Source organism: Amblyraja radiata, chromosome 14, assembly GCF_010909765.2.
Source record: "Amblyraja radiata isolate CabotCenter1 chromosome 14, sAmbRad1.1.pri, whole genome shotgun sequence".
Taxonomy (NCBI): domain Eukaryota; kingdom Metazoa; phylum Chordata; class Chondrichthyes; order Rajiformes; family Rajidae; genus Amblyraja; species Amblyraja radiata.
The window spans coordinates 4,872,431-4,891,494 of NC_045969.1; the positions used below are offsets into that span (position 1 = coordinate 4,872,431).

General features: G+C 48.8%; 1 protein-coding gene across 1 annotated transcript in view; it reads left to right on the forward strand.

The window, feature by feature from the left end:
- Positions 1-19,064, forward strand: part of adamts5 (ADAM metallopeptidase with thrombospondin type 1 motif 5) — a 51,235-nt gene that overhangs the window by 18,238 nt on the left and 13,933 nt on the right. Inside the window, exons 4-6 of the mRNA XM_033032384.1 lie at positions 5,418-5,701; positions 6,467-6,650; positions 14,123-14,298. Coding sequence (XP_032888275.1) covers positions 5,418-5,701; positions 6,467-6,650; positions 14,123-14,298 — 644 coding nt within the window. The remainder of the gene's footprint in view (positions 1-5,417; positions 5,702-6,466; positions 6,651-14,122; positions 14,299-19,064) is intronic.

Genomic DNA, 19,064 nt, shown 5'->3' on the forward strand with positions numbered 1-19,064 from the left:
GATAGCGCAGTCAGGGGATATGGGGAGAAGGCAGGAATGGGGTACTGATTGTGGATGATCACATTGAATGGCAGTGCTGGCTCGAAGGGCCGAATGGCCTGCTCCTGCACCTATTGTCTATTGACCCGAAACGTCACCTATTCCTTTTCCTTAGGAGATGCTGCCTGACCCAATAAGTTGCTCCAGCACCTTGTGTCTATCTTCGGTGTAAACCTGCCTCTGCAGTTCATTTTTATTACAACCCAAATCATGTTGTGTCCTCAAGAGGATGGATGCACCAGGGCTGCAGCAGGTTCATTAGGTTGAGGTGTGTTATTGTCACATGTGCTGAGGTACAGCAAAAAGCTTTGTGTTGCACGCTATCCAAACATATCAGTTATGGATACAACCATATGTAGATACAATCAGTTCAGGTGGAGCCAAGGGGAAGATACAGAGTGCAGAATATAGTTCTGAGCATCGCAGCGCATCACCTCCATATAAACAAAGTCCAATGTCCGCAATGGGTTAGAGGTGAATCGGACAGTCCCCTGGCTTGTGGTAGGAACTTTCAGAAACCTTATTATCAAGTGTAACAAGGTACAGTGGAAAACATTTTTTTAAGAAGGAACTGCAGATGCTGGAAAATCGAAGGTACACAAAAATGCTGGAGAAACTCAGCGGGTGCAGCAGCATCTATGGAGCGAAGGAAATAGGCAACGTTTCGGGCCGAAACCCTTCCGGGTTTCGGCCCGAAACGTTGCCTATTTCCTTCAGGGTTTCGGGCCGAAATGTTGCCTATTTCCTTCGCTCCATAGATGCTGCTGCACCCGCTGAGTTTCTCCAGCATTTTTGTGTACAGTGGAAAAAATTGTTTTGTTCACAAGTTATAGGAGTAGAATTAGGCCATTCGGCCCATCGAGTCTTCAAACATGGCTGATCTCTGCCTCCTAATCCCATTCTCCTGCTTTCTCCCCATAACCCTTGACACCCGTTCTAATCAAGAATGTGTCTATCTCTGCCTTAAAACTATTTACTGGCTTGCCCTCCACAGCCCTCTGTGGCAATGAGCTCCACAGATTGACTAAAGAAGTTCCTCCTCACCTCCTTTCTAAAAGAGCGCCCTTTAACTCTGAGGCTGTGACCTCTGGTCCTAGACTCTCCCACCAGTGGAAACATCCTCTCCACAACCACTCTACCCAGGCCTTTCATTATTCTGTACGTTTCAATGAGGTCCCCCCCCTCAACCTTCTAAACTCCAACGAGTAGAGGCCCAGTGCTGTCAAACGCTCGTCGTATGCTAATCCGCTCATTCCTGGGATCATTCTTGTAAACCTCATCTGGACCCTCTCCAGAGCCAGCACATCCTTCCTCCAATATGGGGCCCAAATTTGCTCACAGTACTCCAAATGCGGCCTGACCAGGGCCTTATAGAGCCTTAGCATTAGATCTCTGCTTTTGTCTTCCAGTCCCTTTGATATAAATAAATGCAAGCTTTGAACTTGCTTGGTTTACAGTCAAATCAGATAATACACCTGAATACAAGACCACAGCGTGCAGCATGGTGGCGCAGCGGTAGAGTTGCTGCCTCACAGTGCCAGAGACCCAGACTATGGGTGCTGGCTGTACTGAGTTTGCATGTTCTCCCTGGGTTTTCTCCGGGCGCTCCAGTTGCCTCCCACGCACCAAAGACGTGCAGGTTTGTAGGTTAATTAGCTCTGGAAATTGTGTCGGATAGAACTAGTGTGAATGGGTCGGCACAGACACAGTGGGGGCGAGAGGCCAGTTTCCACGCTGTATCTCTAAACCAAACTAAACAATCAAGCCAAACATAAGTACCTAAAGGCAGAGAGAAGTGAAAGATGCCAGGGTGCAGAATATAGTTCTCAACATTGTAGTGTAACAGCTCCAGGGAAGAAGTCCAATGCCTTCAATGGAGTAGGTTCACAAGACACTGCAGTGGGTCTGTTAGACAGGTTGATGTGCCCATTACACTAAGAAGATCCGAGGTTTGATCCTGTATTACTTTGTAACCTTGTTGGTGCCCTCTGTGTGGCGACTATTCGCATACCTTGGATAAGCAAGCAAAGAATTTCACTGTGACTTGTCACATGCGGCAACAAAGCATTCATTCATTCATTCATTCATTCATTCATTCATTCAGTATTCATTCATTCATGTATCAGCATTGGGTCGCTAGGTTAATGGCGACCCCAGGTCCCCTGCACTGAAGGGGGGAACCTCGACAGCCCACTCTCTGACCCTAAATTTAGTCAGAGGCTGGTGAATCTGTGGAATTCATTGCCACAGAAGGCTGTGGAGGCTAGGTCAATGCATATTTTAAAGGCAGAGATAGATGGATGGATGGATGGATGGATGGATGGATGGATGGATGGATGGATGGATGGATGGATGGATGGATGGATGGATAGATTCTTGATTGGTATAGGGGTCAGGGGTTATGGGGAGAGGGCAGGAGAATGGGGTTAGGAGAGAGAGAGATAGATAAGCCATGAGTGGCAGAGTAGACTTGATGGGCTGAATGGCCTAATTCTTCTCCTATCACTTCTGAACTTGTGTGTGGGCGTCAGCAGAAACATCATTAGACTCTGCTACCGTGTCCCCAGCTGGGAAACTTCGAAACTAAACTAATAGCGACTCTGAGGCATTCAGTGTATAAACATGGATAATTCATCAAAGGGCAGTACCTTTAAGAGTTGGGCACAAGTAACTGGAAGGAAACTCCAAAGAAAACACAGGGCAACATTAGTGTAAACAGATTTAGCTGAAATAGCTCGTTTGTTTATTTACTGCAAGTTTCCAAGTGGAAAGGATGAATGACCAACTTTGCATTTACGTGGAGACTTGGTGCATTTCTCGAGCTGCTGCAAAGTGATTCCCAACACTTGAGATGCAGTTAGTTTCAGTTCGGTTTCAGTTTAGTTCATTGTCAACTGTGTGCCGTTTTGGTCCCCTAATTTGAAGAAGGACATTCTTTCTATGGAGGGAGTGCAGCGTAGGTTCACAAGGTTAATTCCCGGGATGGCGGGACTGCCATATGCTGAGAGAATGGAGCTGGGCTTGTACACACTGGAGTTTAGAAGGATAAGAGGGGATCTTATTGAAACATATAAGATTATTAAGGGTTTGGACACGCTAGAGGCAGGAAATATGTTCCCGATGTTTGAGGAGTCCAGAACCTCAGAGGGCGGGTTCTCTGGATGCTTTCAAGAGAGAGCTAGATAGGGCTCTTAAAGATAGCGGGGTCAGGGGATATGGGGGGAAGGCAGGAACGGGGTACTGATTGGGGATGATCAGCCATGGTCACATTGAATGGCGTTGCTGGGTCGAAGGGCAGAATGGCCTACTCCTGCACCTATTGTCTATTGTCTATTGACACGCTAAAGGCAGGAAACATGTTCCCGATGTTGGGAGAGTCCAAAAAACAGGGCCACAGTTTAAGAATAAGGGGCGAGCCATTTAGAACGGAGATGAGGAAACTCTTTTTCACACAGAGAGCTGTGAGTCTGTGTAATTCTCTGCCTCAGAGGACGGTGGAGGCCGGTTCTCTTGAAACTTTCAAGAGAGAGCTAGATGGGGCTCTTAAAGATAGCGGAGTCAGGGGATATGGGGAGAAGGCAAGATCGGGATACTGATTGTGGATGATCAGCCATGATCACATTGAATGGCGGTGCTGGATCGAAGGGCCGAATGGCCTACTCCTGCACCTATTGTCTATTGTGTACCGAGGTACAGTGACAAGCTTTTGTTGCGTGCTAACCAGTCAGTGGAAAGACGATTCATGATTGCAAAGGAATAACATTTAGTGCAAGATAAAGCCAGCAAATTCCGATCAAGGATAGTCCGAGGGTCACCAATGAGGAAGATAGTAGTTCAGCACTGTTCTTTGGGTGTGGTAGGATAATTCAGTTGCCTGATAACAGCTGGGAAGAAACTGTCCCCGAATCTGGAGGTGTGCGTTTTCACACTTCTGTACCTTTTGCCCGATGGGAGAGGGGAGAAGAGGGAGTGGCCAGGGTCAGACTCGTCCTTGATTATGCTGCTGGCCTTGCCGAGTCAGCGTGAGGTATAAATGGTGTCAATGGAAGGGAGGTTGGTTTGTGTGATGGCCTGGGCTGTGTCTACAATATGCTGCAATTCCTTGGTTGGAGCTGTTCCCAAACCAAGCTGTGATGATTGCTGCTACTTGTTGCTGCTGTAACATGGGTGAGCATTGCAAGCAGTCTCAGACACATCACGTTCTACCAACAGAAGTGACTGAACAGTCATCGAGTTATAGTCAAGCTGCACGAAAACAGGTCCTTCGGCCCAACTTAGAGTCATAGGGTCATGCAGCATCGAAACAGACCCTCCCGCCCAACTTGTCAACACCAATCAACATGTCCCATCTACACTAAGTCACAGTGGCAGCAGAATGGCCCAATGATAGATTTGCTGCCTTACGGTGCCAGAGACCCGGGTTCGATCCTGACCTTGTGTGCTTTCTGTGTGTTTAGGCTAATTGGCTTTGATAAGAAATGTAAATTGTTCCTGGTATGTGCTGGTGTACGGGGAGATCGCTGGTCAACGTGCACTCGATGGGCTGAAGGGCCTGTTTCCGCGATGTATCTGTAAAGTAAACTAAATCTAAAAGTACTTTCTCCAAGGGATAGTCCAGAGGAGGCTTACACAAACGATTCATGGAATGAGTAGGTTAACATATGATGGCATTCGATGGCACTGGGCATGTACTCGCTGACGTTTAAAATAATGAATGGGGACCTCATTGAAACGTACAGAATAGCGAAAGGCCTGGATAGAGTGGATGTGGCGAGGATGTTTCCACTAGTGGGAGAGTCTAGGTCACAACCTCAGAATTAAAGGACGTTCTTTTAGGAAGGAGATGAGGAGGAATTTCTTTGGTCAGAGGGTGGTGAATCTGTGGAATTCATTGCCGCAGAAAGCTGTGGAAGCCAGGTCAGTGGGTTTATTTAAAACTGAGACGGATGGATTCTTGATTAGTACGGGTTATGGGGAGAAGGGGGTTAGGAGGGAGAGATAGATCAGCCATGATCGAATGACAGAGTAGACTTGATGGGCCGAATGGGTTGGTTCTGCTCCTATCACTTATGCCTTATGACCTTATGACATGACCTTACGACCTATGACATAATATGACCTTATAATATTATGAATTTATGATATGACCTTATGACCTATGACATAATATGACCTTATGAACTTATGGTATGACCTTATGACCTATGACATAATATGACCATATGATCTTATCACACGACCTTATGACCAATGACATAATATGATCTTATGATCTTATGGCCTTATGATCGTATGTGCTTATGTTGGCGTGCCTTCCTCCTGGGGCTTGCGCGCAGTGCGTGGGTGATTCATGGACTATCGATTCTCTCCCCGTACAGGCGATTGTCTCCTCCACCCTCCGAAGAATCCGCTGCGGTCACCGGATGAGCTGCCGGGGCAGAGCTATGATGCGGCCCGTCAGTGCAAGCTGGCCTTCGGGCCGGAGTACACGGTGTGCCCCGGCATGGACGTCTGCTCCCGCCTGTGGTGTGCCGTCATCCGCCAGGGCCAGATGGTGTGCATGACCAAGAAGCTGCCCGCGGTGGAGGGAACCCCCTGCGGCAAGGGCAGGATCTGCCTACACGGCAAATGTGTCGACAAGACCAAGAGGCGGTACTACCTGGTGAGCGGGCGCGGTGGGAACACCTGTACTGGCGGCTCTGGGATCCATTGTAAAGTAGGCCCGGGGCACTGGGATCCATTGTAAAGTAGGCCCGGGGCACTGGGATCCATTGTAAAGTAGGCCCAGGGGGCACTGGGATCCATTGTAAAGTAGGCCCGGGGCACTGGGATCCATTGTAAAGCAGGCCGTGGGCACTGGGATCCATTGTAAACTAGGCCTGGGCCTCTGGGATCCATTGTAAAGTGGGCCAGGGGCACTGGGATCCATTGTAAAGAGGGCCTGGGGCACTGGGATCCATTGTAAAGTAGGCCCGGGGCACTGGGATCCATTGTAAAGTGGGCCTGGGGCACTGGGATCCATTGTAAAGTAGGCCCTGGGCTCTGGGATCCATTTTAAAGTAGGCCTGGGGCACTGGGATCCACTCTAATGTCAGCACTTTGATCAGCATGGGTGTCAGAAGTTATGGGGAGAAGGCAGGAGAATTGGGTTAGGAGGGAGAGATAGATCAGCAATGAATGAATGGTGGAGTAGACATGATGGGCCGAATGGCCTAATTCTTCTCCTGTCCCATGAACTTATGAAGGCATGGGCTACTGTGAGCCATTCTAACGTAGGAACACAGAAGAGTGCAGCACAGGAACAGGCCCTTCGGCCCACTGTGCCGAACATGATACTAACTCCTATCTTGCCTGCACACAGTTCCATGCTCCCAAGAGCTTCCAGTCTTTCCTGCACTGACGTTGTGTTTCTCCTCTTGTGTCGCAGGCTTCGGCTAACGGGAACTGGGGTTCGTGGGGTACGTGGGGTCCATGCTCGCGGACCTGCGGGGGGGGCGTTCAGTTCGCCCGCCGCCACTGCAACAACCCCGCGCCCCGGAACAACGGCAAATATTGTGTGGGCAAGCGCGCAGTCCACCGATCGTGCAACGTGACGCCCTGCCCGCTAACTGGTAGGTGCCTCCAGAAAATACCCCCCCCCCCCCCCCGCCTATGTAGTTCATCCCCTGACTCTGCTATCTTTAAGGGCTCTATCTAACTCTGTCTTTGGGAAAGAACTGCAATTGCTGGTTTAAATCGGAGTAAAATGCTGGAGTAACTCAGTGGGACAAGCAGCATTCTGCAGACGGTTCTCGACCCGAAACGTCACCCATTCCTTCTCTCCAGAGAAGCTGAGTTTCTCCAGCATTTTGTCTCTACCTTCAGGTCAGTTTAGTTTATTACCACGTGTACCAAGGTACAGTCAAAAGCTTTGACTATACCTCGGTGAGGCAGCATCTATGGAGCGAAGGAATAGGTGACGTTTTGGGTCGAGACGCTGAGTTTCACCAGCATTTTTGGCTACCTTCGTCATTTTTCTTTGTACACTTCAGCATTGCTGAATGCCTGTTATATTAGCTCATAGTTCATTTTTTTTATGACTGTTATTGGATGTGGAAAAGAAATCCTCGGGCTCCATGGCAAGATTTTGTCTGCCTTGGAAGGATCCACGAATTCCTTACCATTTGATACAACAGACTGTGTTACTTTAACCTTGAAGGGAACGACTTTTAGCAACGTCAAAAAAAAACTTAATTTTAAATAGTCTCCATGTCCTAAATCTGTGACCTTCAGATTCTCAGGAAAAAGAGCTGCCATCAGATATTTGCTTCATTGATCAGTTGGGATCAGACACAGAAGTGCGTTATATAACTGTGGCTGTATTAAAGTTCCAAGATCTATTCCAAAAAACTTTGCCAGAAGTTTGAATGAAAGCAGAGACACGAAAGGTGCTGGAATCTGGAGCAAAAAACTGGAGAATCTGTCCTGACACTACATACTGTCTCGATCGAAAACATCCACCATTACTTTGCCTCCACAGATGCCTCCAGAACAAGGGGTCACAGTTTAAGGATAAAGGGGAGGTCTTTTAGGACCGAGATGAGAAAAACATTTTTCACACAGAGAGTGGTGAATCTGTGGAATTCTCTGCCACAGAAGGTAGTTGAGGCCAGTTCATTGGCTATATTTAAGAGGGAGTTAGATGTGGCCCTTGTGGCTAAAGGTATCAGGGGGTATGGAGAGAAGGCAGGTACAGGATACTGAGTTGGATGATCAGCCATGATCATATTGAATGGCGGTGCAGGCTCGAAGGGCCGAATGGCCTACTCCTGCACCTATTTTCTATGTTCCTATGTTTCTATGATGCTGAGTTCCCAGATCAGTTTGCTTGTTACTCAATGAAACATCACATATCATCGGCGGCATGGTGGCGTGGCGGTGGAGTTGCTGCCTCACAGCGCCAGGGACCCGGGTTTGATCCTAGCTATGGGGCGCTGTCTGCACGGAGTTTGCACGTTCTCCCCGTGACTGCCGTGGGTTTTCACCGGGTGCCCCGGTTTCCTCCCACACCCCAAAGAGACGTGCAGGTTTCGTAGGTTCATTGGCTTCGGTAGAAGTTGCAAACTGTCCCTAGTGTGTGGTGGATAGTGCTAGTGTGTGCGGGGATCGCTGGCCAGCGCGGACTCGGCAAGCCTGTCTCCTCGCCGTATCACTAAAACTAAACCGAAACATATGTGCGCAAGGGAATTCTGTGACATTTGCTGGAATTCGCAAGAAAAGGGCAGGAGGATCTCTGGTGCAAATATCTAGAGGGAACGCCAGGGGAAAAGATTTGACCTAAATAAATTTGACTGATTTTATCCAACAAGTTTTATGGTCAACCTGCCTGAAACATAGTCAACCTATCCAAGCAGTATTTCACAAGTGTCTCTCCAGATGGAATTCGCGGACAAATGCCAGGAAAATCCTTTGGATTATCCCAGTTGTCCATGGGAGCCAAATTCTTCACATCACAGTGGCTCTGCAACTAAAGCTAAGGAGACAGCCAGAGTTTTTCATAACACCCCACCTGTAAGCTAGATACCGTAGGCACGAAGTGTTGGAGTAACTCAGCGGCTCGGGCAGACATCTCTGGCATTGCCATCCAAGACCGCAAGAAATTGCAGCGGATGGCGGATCGTGGACGCAGCCCAGACCATCACACAAACCAACCTCCCTTCCATTGACTCCATCTACACCTCACGCTGCCTCGGCAAGGCCAGCAGCATCATCATGGACCAGTCACACTCTGGCCACTCCCTCTTCTCCCCTCTCCCATCGGGCAAAAGGTACAGAAGTGTGAAAATGCACACCTCCAGATTCAGGGACAGTTTCTTCCCAGCTGTTATCAGGCAATTGAACCATCCCACCACAACCAGAGAACAGTCCTGAACTACTATCTACCTCATTGGTGACCCTTGAACTATTCTTAATCGGACCTTACTGGCTTTATCTTGCACTGAACATTATTCCCATATCATGTATCTATACACTGTAAATGGCTCGATTGTAGTCATGTATTGTCTTTCCACTGAATGGTTAGCTTGCAACATAAGCTTTTCACTGTACCTCGGTGCACACGACAATTAACGAAACAGAACTGAACTGTAAACGAATGTGACATTTTGGGTAGAGACCCTTCTTTAGACTCAAGCTAGATACCATGAAAGATAGAGACATAAGGAACTGCAGATACTAAAACCTTGAGCAAAAAGTGCAGGAGGAACTCAACAGTTCAGGCAGCATCTGTGGAGGGAATGGATAGACAACAATTCAGGTCGGGGCCCTTCTTCATGGTATAGAGTGGTTGTGGAGAGGATGTTTCCACTAGTGGGAGTCTAGGACTAGAGGGCACAGCCTCAGAATTAAAGGACGTTCCTTCAGGAAGGAGATGAGGAGGAATTTATTTAGTCAGAGGGTGGTGAATCTGTGGAATTATTTGCCACAGAGGGCTGTGGAGGCCAAGTTAATGGATATTTTTAGGCAGATAGATAGATTCTTGATTAGTACGGGTATCTGGGCTTATGGGGAGAAGGCAGGAGAATGTGGTTAGTAGAGAGAGATAGATCAGCCATCGGATCTGGAGAAAACCCACACGGTCACAGGCAGAACGTACAAACTCCGTACAGACAGCACCTGTGGTCAGGATCGAACCTGGGTCTCTAACGCTGTGAGGCAGTAACTCTACCGCTGCACCTTCCTGTGTTCTTCCTGTGACTGCGTGGGTTTCCTCCCACATCCCAAAGACGTGCTGGTTTGTCGGCTAATTGGCCTCCAGATGTGACATGCACCTGATGTGTGGGGAGTGGATGGGAAAGTGGGATAACATAGAACTAGTATGAACGGCTGATCGACGGTGGGCCGAATGGCCTGGTTTCCCAGCTGTACCTTTTGAGTGCTGCTGTTCGAACTTTCTCCCCTCATCCCTTGAACTCACCAAGCCTTTAGGAAAATATCTAACTCCTTCACAAATATATTTAATGATTTGGCTTTTTGCTTCTGTGGCAGAGAACGGCAAGAGTTCACCGTGAGGATAAATAGAAATACTGTGGAAAAGCACATTTCAGCTCCAGACACCATTTAACATTCCAATAAAGTTGAAAGCCTTGGGAAATAACATCATATCGTATCGTAATGCATTTTTCAACCCTGTAAGGTTGGCCTGTGTAAGAGTGGGCGAGTCTGGGACTAGAGGTCTCAGAATTAAAGAACGTTCTTTTAGGGAGACATTTCTTTAGTCAGAGGGTGGTGAATCTGTGGAGCTGTTTGCCATAGAAGGCTGTGGAGGCCAAGTCGATGGATATTTCTAAGGCAGAGATAGATGGATTCTTGATTAGTACGGGTGTCGGAGGTTATGGGGAGAATGGGATTAAGAGGGAGAGATAGATCAGCCGTGATTGAATGGCGGAGTAGATTCAGCTCTACTCCTATTCCTTGTGACCTTATGACCTGTAGTTTTAGTGCACAATGCACTGGAAACTAGTTTGTGTCAAGTTTGTGTTCGGGGTACTGCCCTGCCTTCAATGGTGAATTTCACATCTGGCTACCTCAACCTCTCCAAAAACACCTGACCATTCAATCCCGTTGGGGGGCTGCGGCACGGTGGCGCAGCGGTAGAGCTGCTGCCTCACAGCGCCAGAGACCCGGGTTCGATCCCGACAATGGGTGCCGCCTGTTCGGAGTTTGTACGTTCCCCCCGTGACCTGCGCGGGTTTTCTCCGGGTGCTCTGTGTTCCTCCCACACTCCAAAAGAGGTTTGTAGGTCAATTGGCTTCTGTAAATTGGATGTGTGTGTGTGTGTGTGTGTGTGTGTGTGTGTGTGTGTGTGTTAGTGTGTGTGTGTGTGTGTGTGTGTGTGTGTGTGTGTGTGTGTGTGTGTGTGTGTGTGTGTGTGTGTGTGTGTGTGTGTGTGTGTGTGTGTGTGTGTGTGTGTGTGTGTGTGTGTGTGTGTGTGTGTGTTAGTGTGTGTGTGTGTGTGCGCTAGTGTGTGTGTGTGTGTGTCTGTGTGTGTGTGTGTGCTAGTGCGCATGTGTGTGTGTGCGCGTGCGTGTGCGCTAGTGCGTGTGTGTGTGATAGTGCATGCTAGTGCCTGTGTGAGTGCGTGTGTGTGTGTGTGTGTGTGCTAGTGTGTGTTTGTGTGTGTGTGCTAGTGTGTGTGTGTGTGTGCGTGCTAGTGTGTGTGCGAATGCGAGGCGCGCTAGTGCGTGTGTGTGTGTGCTAGTGCGCGTGTGCATGCTTGTTTGTGTGCGTGCTAGTGTGCGTATGTGCTAGTGCGTGTGTGTGTGCTAGTGCGTGTGTTAGTGCGTGTGTGTGCTAGTGTGTGTGTGCTAGTGCTAGTGCATGTGTGTGTGTGTGCTAGTGCTAGTGTCGGGGGGTCGCTGGTCAGCGTGGAGCGAAGGCCCCGTTTCCACGCTGCATCTCCAAAACTAAAACTGAAAACTAAAATAAATGCGAAACTTGCAGCAAATGCAAAATAAGAATGAAGTAGTGATTAAGGTTGACTTTGCTGAGGAAAGTTCAGTTAGTTTGGAAGTTCAGCCTGTGTGTTCTGCAGAGCTGCACAGAGCTAAGTGCAGAGGGGTTGATCGAGGCGGCCACTTGAAAGACCCTGGGCTTATTTGTACTTTGAAGCATTAGTGGTGGCAAGTGTTTTTCAGTCTGCTGTCAGATCCTGTTGTTCTTGGCTTCCGATGGCTCAGTGTCTTGTTGCTCCGTGCCAGAAAAAGGAATATTTTCCAGTCTGCCGCTCGCCCAGCCGTACTTTGTATTCTGATCGTTTGAGTCCAAAGTGTGGCTGGATTTCCAAAGGAGTGGAAAGCACTAAAAGATGTGCAGCGCTCTGCAGAGCAGAAAAGGGAAAGGAATGCTGGACAGACATGGCAGAGACTATTTCTCAGTGGCAAGGCGTGGCAAGTGTGGAATAAGGATTATGGATGGTTGGTCAGGAGAGGAAGGGAGTCCGATAAAATATGGCAGAAAAGCATGTGTGTTGGTTGGGAGACTGTGGCATATTAGAAATGGTAAATAAAAGTTACTTGAGAACAGTTGCTTGGTACGGTGGCACAGTGGTAGAGTTGCTGCCTCACAGCTCCAGAGACCATGGTTCGATCCTGACCACCGGTGCTGTCTGTACGGAGTTTGCACGTTCTCCCCCGTGACCCGCGTGAATTTTCTCCGGGTGCTCTGGTTTCCTCCCAAACTGCAGACATGCAGATTAATTGGCTTCTGCAAATGGTCCCGAGTTAGAGGAAGGACATTCTTGCTATTGAGGGAGTGCAGCGTAGGTTTACAAGGTTAATTCCCGGGATGGCGGGACTGTCATATGCTGGGCTTGTACACTCTTGAGTTTAGAAGGATGAGAGGGTATCTCATTGAAACGTATAAGATTGTTAAGGGCTTGGACACGCTAGAGGCAGGAAACATGTTCCCGATGTTGGGGGAGTCCAGAACCAGGGGCCGCAGTTTAAGAATAAGGAGTAAGCCATTTAGAACGGAGACGAGGAAACACTTTTTCTCATAGAGAGTGGTGAGTCTGTGGAATTCTCTGCCTCAGAGGGCGGTGGAGGCAGGCTCTCTGGATGCTTTCAAGAGAGAGCTAGATAGGGCTCTTAAAAATAGCGGAATCAGAGGACATGGGAAGAAGGCAGGAACGGGGTACTGATTGGGGATGATCAGCCATGATCACATTAAATGGCGGTGCTGGCTCGAAGGGCCGAATGGCCTACTCCTGCACCTATTGTGTATTGCGTAGAATGAAACAAGTCTATGGGTGATCACTGTTCAGTGTGTTCGTGTTGGGCTGAAGGGCCTATTTCCGCGCTGTATCTCTGAACTAGACTAAACTAAACCTCTCATGCCTCCTTTGGCCTGATCACCGAGGCAGAGCCATACCGCACAGAAACAGGCCCTTCGGCCCAACTTGCCCATACTGACCAAGATACCCCATCTACACTAGGCCCACTTGCCCGCGTTTGGCTCATATCCATATTGCAGGTACCTCATTGAAACGTATAAGATTGTTAAGGGCTTGGACACACTAGAGGCAGGAAACATGTTCCCGATGTTGGGGGAGTCCAGAGCCAGGGGCCGCAGTTTAAGAATAAGGAGTAAGCCATTTAGAACGGAGACGCAATGTTTAAGAAACATTTAGACAGATACATGGCAGAAAATAAAACGCTGGAGAAACTCAGCGGGTGAGGCAGCGTCTCTGGAGAGAAGAAATTGGCGACGTTTCGGGTCGAGACCCTTCTTCCAACTGGATACATGGTTAGGATAGGTTTAGAGGGATATGGGCCGAGCGCAGGCAGGTGGGACTAGTGTGGATGGGGCATGTTGGCCAGTGTGGGCAAGTTTGGCCAAAGGGCCTGTTTGACTCTGTGACTATCCCGGTAAACCTTTCCTGTCCATGTAGCGGTCCAGATGTCTATTAAATGCTGTTATAGTACCTGCCTCCTGCGGCAGCTCGTCCCGTGCACCCAGCTCCGTGCAGGGTTCGTTAATAAGGTAGACACAAAATTCTGGAGTAACTCAGCGGGACAGGCACCATCTCTGGAGAGAAGGAACGGGCGACGTTTTGGGTCGAGTCCCTTCTTCAGACGTCAGGGGAGGGGGCGGGACAGAGATAGAATGTAGGCGGAGACAGTAAGACTGGTGGGATAACTGGGAAGGGGGAGGGGGCGGAGAGAGAGGGAAAGCAAGGGCTATCTGAAGTTAGAGGAGTCAATGTTCATACCGCTGGGGTGTGAGCTGCCCAAGCGAAATATGAGGCGCTGTTCCTCCAATTTGCGCTGGGCCTCACTCTGACAATGGAGGAGGCCCAGGACAGAAAGGTCAGATTGGGAATGGGAGGGGGGAGTTGAAGTGCTGAGCCACCGGGAGATCAGGCTGGTTAAGACAGACTGAGCGGAGGCGTTCAGCGAAACGATCGCCGAGCCTGCGCTCGGTCTCGCCGATGTAGAGAAGTTGACACCTGGAACAGCGGATACAGTAGATGAGGTTGGAGGAGGTGCAGGTGAGCCTCTGCCTCACCTGGCAAGATTAATAAGACGTCTTTTTATCCAACTAGGCAAATCTTTCCGAGACGAACAATGTGAGGCGAGAAACGGCTACCAGACCGACGCCAAAGGAGTGAAGACGTTTGTGGAGTGGGTGCCCAAGTACGCTGGAGTTATCCCTGCTGATGTGTGCAAGTTGACCTGTCGGGCCAAGGGAACAGGTTACTATGTCGTCTTTTCCCAGAAGGTAAAGAAATGAATTGCGCGCGTGAAAAATCACCCACAAATTACAATTAAAACACCAGCTGTGTGCAGGGAAGAGCGGCAGATGCTGGTTTAAATCGAAGGTAGGCACAAAATGCTGGAGTAACTCGGCGGGACAGGCAGCGTCTCTGGAGAGATGGAATGGGTGACGTTTCGGGTCGAGACCCGTCCTCAGACTGATACAAAGTACTTGTGCCATAACGCCAGGATAAGCGCTCAATCGAGAGAACCAAGCCCAAAGCCAATCTAAACTGATTATACCAACTTATGCTCAGGACAATAACTAAGCATCGAAATACTCCAAGGGTGCATAGAAACATAGAAAATAGGGGCAGGAGTAGGCCATTCGGTGCTTCGAGCCTGCACCGCCATTCAATATGATCATGGCTGATCATCCAACTCAGTATCCTGTACCTGCCTTCTCTCCATACCCCCTGATACCTTTAGCCACAAGGGCCACATCTAACTCCCTCTTAAATATAGCCAATGAACTGGCCTCAACTACCTTCTATGGCAGAGAATTCCAGAGATTCACCACTCTCTGTGTGAAATTTTTTTTTCTCATCTCGGTCCTAAAAGATTTCCCCCTTATCCTTAAACTGTGACCCCTTGTACTGGACTTCCCCACCATCGTGAACAATCTTCCTGCATCTAGCCTGTGATAGCCAGATTAGGAGACCAAAACTGTACGCAATACTCCAGGTGTGGTCTCACCAAGGCCCTGTACAACTGCAGTAGAACCTCCCTGCTCCTATACTCAAATCCTTTTGCTATGAATGCTAACATACCATTCGCTTTCTTCACTGCCTGCTGCACCTGCATGCCTACTTTCAATGGTACACAAAATTGCTGGTGAAACTCAGCGGATGCAGCAGCATCTATGGAGCGAAGGAAATAGGCGACGTTTCGGGCCGAAACCCTTGCCTACTTTCAAGGTCTCGTTGCATCTCCCCTTTTCCTAATCGGCCACCGACAATGTTTATGACGTAAAGGTAGAAACATAGACAATAGGTGCAGGAGTAGGCCATTCGGCCCTTCGAGCCAGCACCGCCATTCAACGTGATCATGACAGAATCAGACGGAGGTTCCTGTTTTCTTCCCATATCCCTTGATTCTGTTAGCCCAACGAGCTACATCCAACTCTCTCTTGAAAGCATCCAGTGAATTGGCCTCCACTGCCTTCTGTGGCGGAGAATGCCGCAGATTCACAACCGTCTGGGTGAAAATGGGTGAATGAAACTGATATCGTGAGGCAACAGGGTAAGGTACAGTCGGGGCGGCACAGTGGCGCAGCGCCGGAGGTCCGGGTTCGATCCTGACAACGGGTGCTGTCTGAATGGAGTTTGTAGGTTCTCCCCGTGACCTGTGTGGGCTTTAACCCAGTGCTCCAGTTTCCTCCCACACTCCGAAGACGTGCAGGTTTGCGAGTTAATGATTTGTAATAATTAATGCAGTACTTTGTAAACTGTGAACATGGTTTTTGAACAAGGTCCTTAGTTGAGGGGGAGGGGAAGAACGAAGTAACAGGAAGAGTGCCTCGGGTTACACCTTTGGCCGAATGCAGTGGCATTGTCGGGCTGGCGTGAAGCGATTTTTCTTGGGGAGGGGCTGGCTTTGGTTTACGAGGCCCAGCGTGGGATTAGGTGGTTCCCTGGGCTCAGATCCACAGAGATGGATGGACAGAGCCACTCTCGCTGCCAGCTGTCACAGTCCCAAGCCAAACATGACTGGAATGGGCTCAGCCCAACCTCGACCGGCAACACAGTGTGACATTCGCTTGTACGGGGGTCGGCCGCTCCCAAATGTTCCAGGCACGTGGCTGAGGGAAGGGGAAGGGCAGGAGGGCGCGCTGTGCTGTCTCCGAGTTCAAATACATAGGCAAAGCTACAATAAGCAGAGCAGCTAAGATGCTCACAGTTTGCGATGAAAAATTGCAGGCCTACTTAAAGCATGTAAATCCACCTCCGTTTATAGACTTTACTTTGGAGAGACTGCATGGGAACAGGCCCTTCGGCCCACCCAGTCCGTGCCGACCAGCGATCACCCAGTACACTAACACTATCCTCTCATAGAAACATAGAGAATAGGTGCAGGAGTAGGCCATTCGGCCCTTCGAGCCTGCACCGCCATTCAATATGATCATGGCTGATCATCCAACTCAGTATCCTGTACCTGCCTTCTCTCCATACCCCTTGAACCCTTTAGCCACAAGGGCCACATCTAACTCCCTCTTAAAAATAGCCAATGAACTGGCCTTGACTACCCTCTGTGGCAGAGAATTCCAGAGATTCACCACTCTCTGTGCGAAAAATATTTTTCTCATCTCGGTCCTAAAAGATTTCCCCCTTATCCTTAAACTGTGACCCCTTGTTCTGGACTTCCCTAACATCGGGAACAATCTTCCTGCATCTAGCCTGTCCAACCCCTTAAGAATTTTGTAAGTTTCTCTAAGATCTCCCCTCAATCTTCTAAATTCTAGCGAGTACAAGCCGAGTCTATCCAGTCTTTCTTCATATGAAAGTCCTGACATCCCAGGAATCAGTCTGGTGAACCTTCTCTGTACTCCCTCTATGGCAAGAATGTCTTTCCTCAGATTTGGAGACCAAAACGTTTAGTTTAGTGCTGCAGAGTGAAAACAGGCCCTTCGGCCCACCGAGTCCACGCAAATCAGCGATCACCCCATACACTGTCACTGTCCTACACACACTAGGGACAATTTACAATTTTTACCGAAGCCAATTAACCTACAAACCTGTTTAAGAAGGAACTGCAGATGCTGGAAAATCGAAGGTAGACAAAAATGCTGGAGAAACTCAGCGGGTGAGGCAGCATCTATGGAGCAAAGGAAATAGGCAACGTTTCGTGCCGAAACGTTGCCTATTTCCTGCGCTCCATAGATGCTGCCTCACCCGCTGAGTTTCTCCGGCATTTTTGTCAACCTACAAACCTGGTCGTCTTTGGAGTGTGTGGGGAAACCGGAGCACCGGGAAAAAACCCACGCAGGTCACGGGGAGAACGTGCAAACTCCGTACAGACGGCACCCGTATCTTTCAATCAATCCACCGATCGATCAATATGATTTTGGGAAGGGATTTTACTGCCTTTACCTGCGCTGGCTTATCTGTTGCTAGTTATGTTAGTTAAGATTGGTCCCGAAGATTGGCCCCAAAAACACATTGATGAGCAGTGAGGAATGAATATCCAATGTGAAACTATCTGTATGGAGTTTGCACGTTCTCCCCGTGACCTGCGTGGGTTTTCTCCGGGTGCTCTGGTTTCCTCCCGCACTCCAAAGTCCCACAGGTTTGTAGGTTAAGTGGGTTCAGTAAAATTGTAAATTGTCCCTCGTCCAGAACCAGGAGGCACAGTTTAAGAATAAGGAGTAAGCCATTTAGAACGGAGACGAGGAAACACTTTTTCTCACAGAGAGTGGTGAGTCTGTGGAATTTTCTGTCTCAGAGGGCGGTGGAGGCCGATACTCTGGATGCTTTCAAGAGAGAGCTCTTAAAAATAGCGGAGTCAGGGGATATGGGGAGAAGGCATGAACGGGGTACTGATTAACCATATAACCATATAACAATTACAGCACGGAAACAGGCCATCTCGACCCTTCTAGTCCGTGCCGAACACGTATTCTCCCCTAGTCCCATACACCTGCGTTCAGACCATAACCCTCCATTCCTTTCCCGTCCATATAACTATCCAATTTATTTTTAAATGATAAAAACGAACCTGCCTCCACCACCTTCCCTGGAAGCTCATTCCACACAGCCACCACTCTCTGAGTAAAGAAGTTCCCCCTCATGTTACCCCTAAACTTCTGTCCCTTAATTCTCAAGTCATGTCCCCTTGTTTGAATCTTCCCTACTCTCAGTGGGAAAAGCTTATCCACGTCAACTCTGTCTATCTCTCTCATCATTTTAAAAACCTCTATCAAGTCCCCCCTTAACCTTCTGCGCTCCAAAGAATAAAGCCCTAACTTGTTCAACCTTTCTCTGTAACTTAGTTGCTGAAACCCAGGCAACATTCTAGTAAATCTCCTCTGTACTCTATTTGGGGATGATCAGCCATGATCACATTGAATGGCGGTGCTGGCTCGAAGGGCCGAATGGCCTACTCCTGCGTCTATTGTCTATTGTCTATTGCGTATAGGGCAGCGTTAGTATGTGGGGATCGCTGGTCGGCCCGGACTGGGTGGGCCGAAGGGCCTGTTTCCTTCCTGTGTCTCTAAAGTGAACTAAGGATGGTGACCAAAATGTCTCGGCCTTTTGGCTCATCGCGACTATAATTGAAGAAAGATAGCTTTCCTTCACATCCTTGCCAACACCAATCTAAAGTGTCATCGAGAGAGACAGCTTGTCTTTGTTAACATTGGGTTCGAAACATTCCTTCCCCGCCCCACAACTAACTAGTAATAATCTATAACCACATCCCAATTGAGTAACGTAAAACCAATACTTAATGCCCGTGACTTGAAGCCGCTGCCTTTCTTGATCGGCGGCCATTTCACATAAACATTAGAGGTGGGGCGTGTGCCCTGCCCGGGTGTGACTCACAGCTAAGTCACGGTTGAGTTGAACGCTGGTGGAAGAGTTAGAAAGTAGTTAAATAAGGAAGGAAACATTCTTGGAGAGCCGCTGCACACTCCACTTCTGTCCTAGAGAGCAGCTAGCTGTTCAGCAGCCATCCGATTCACCATAGCTAAATTCAAGAAAATGCAGCGTCTTAACCTACCTGATCTCCCGGTGG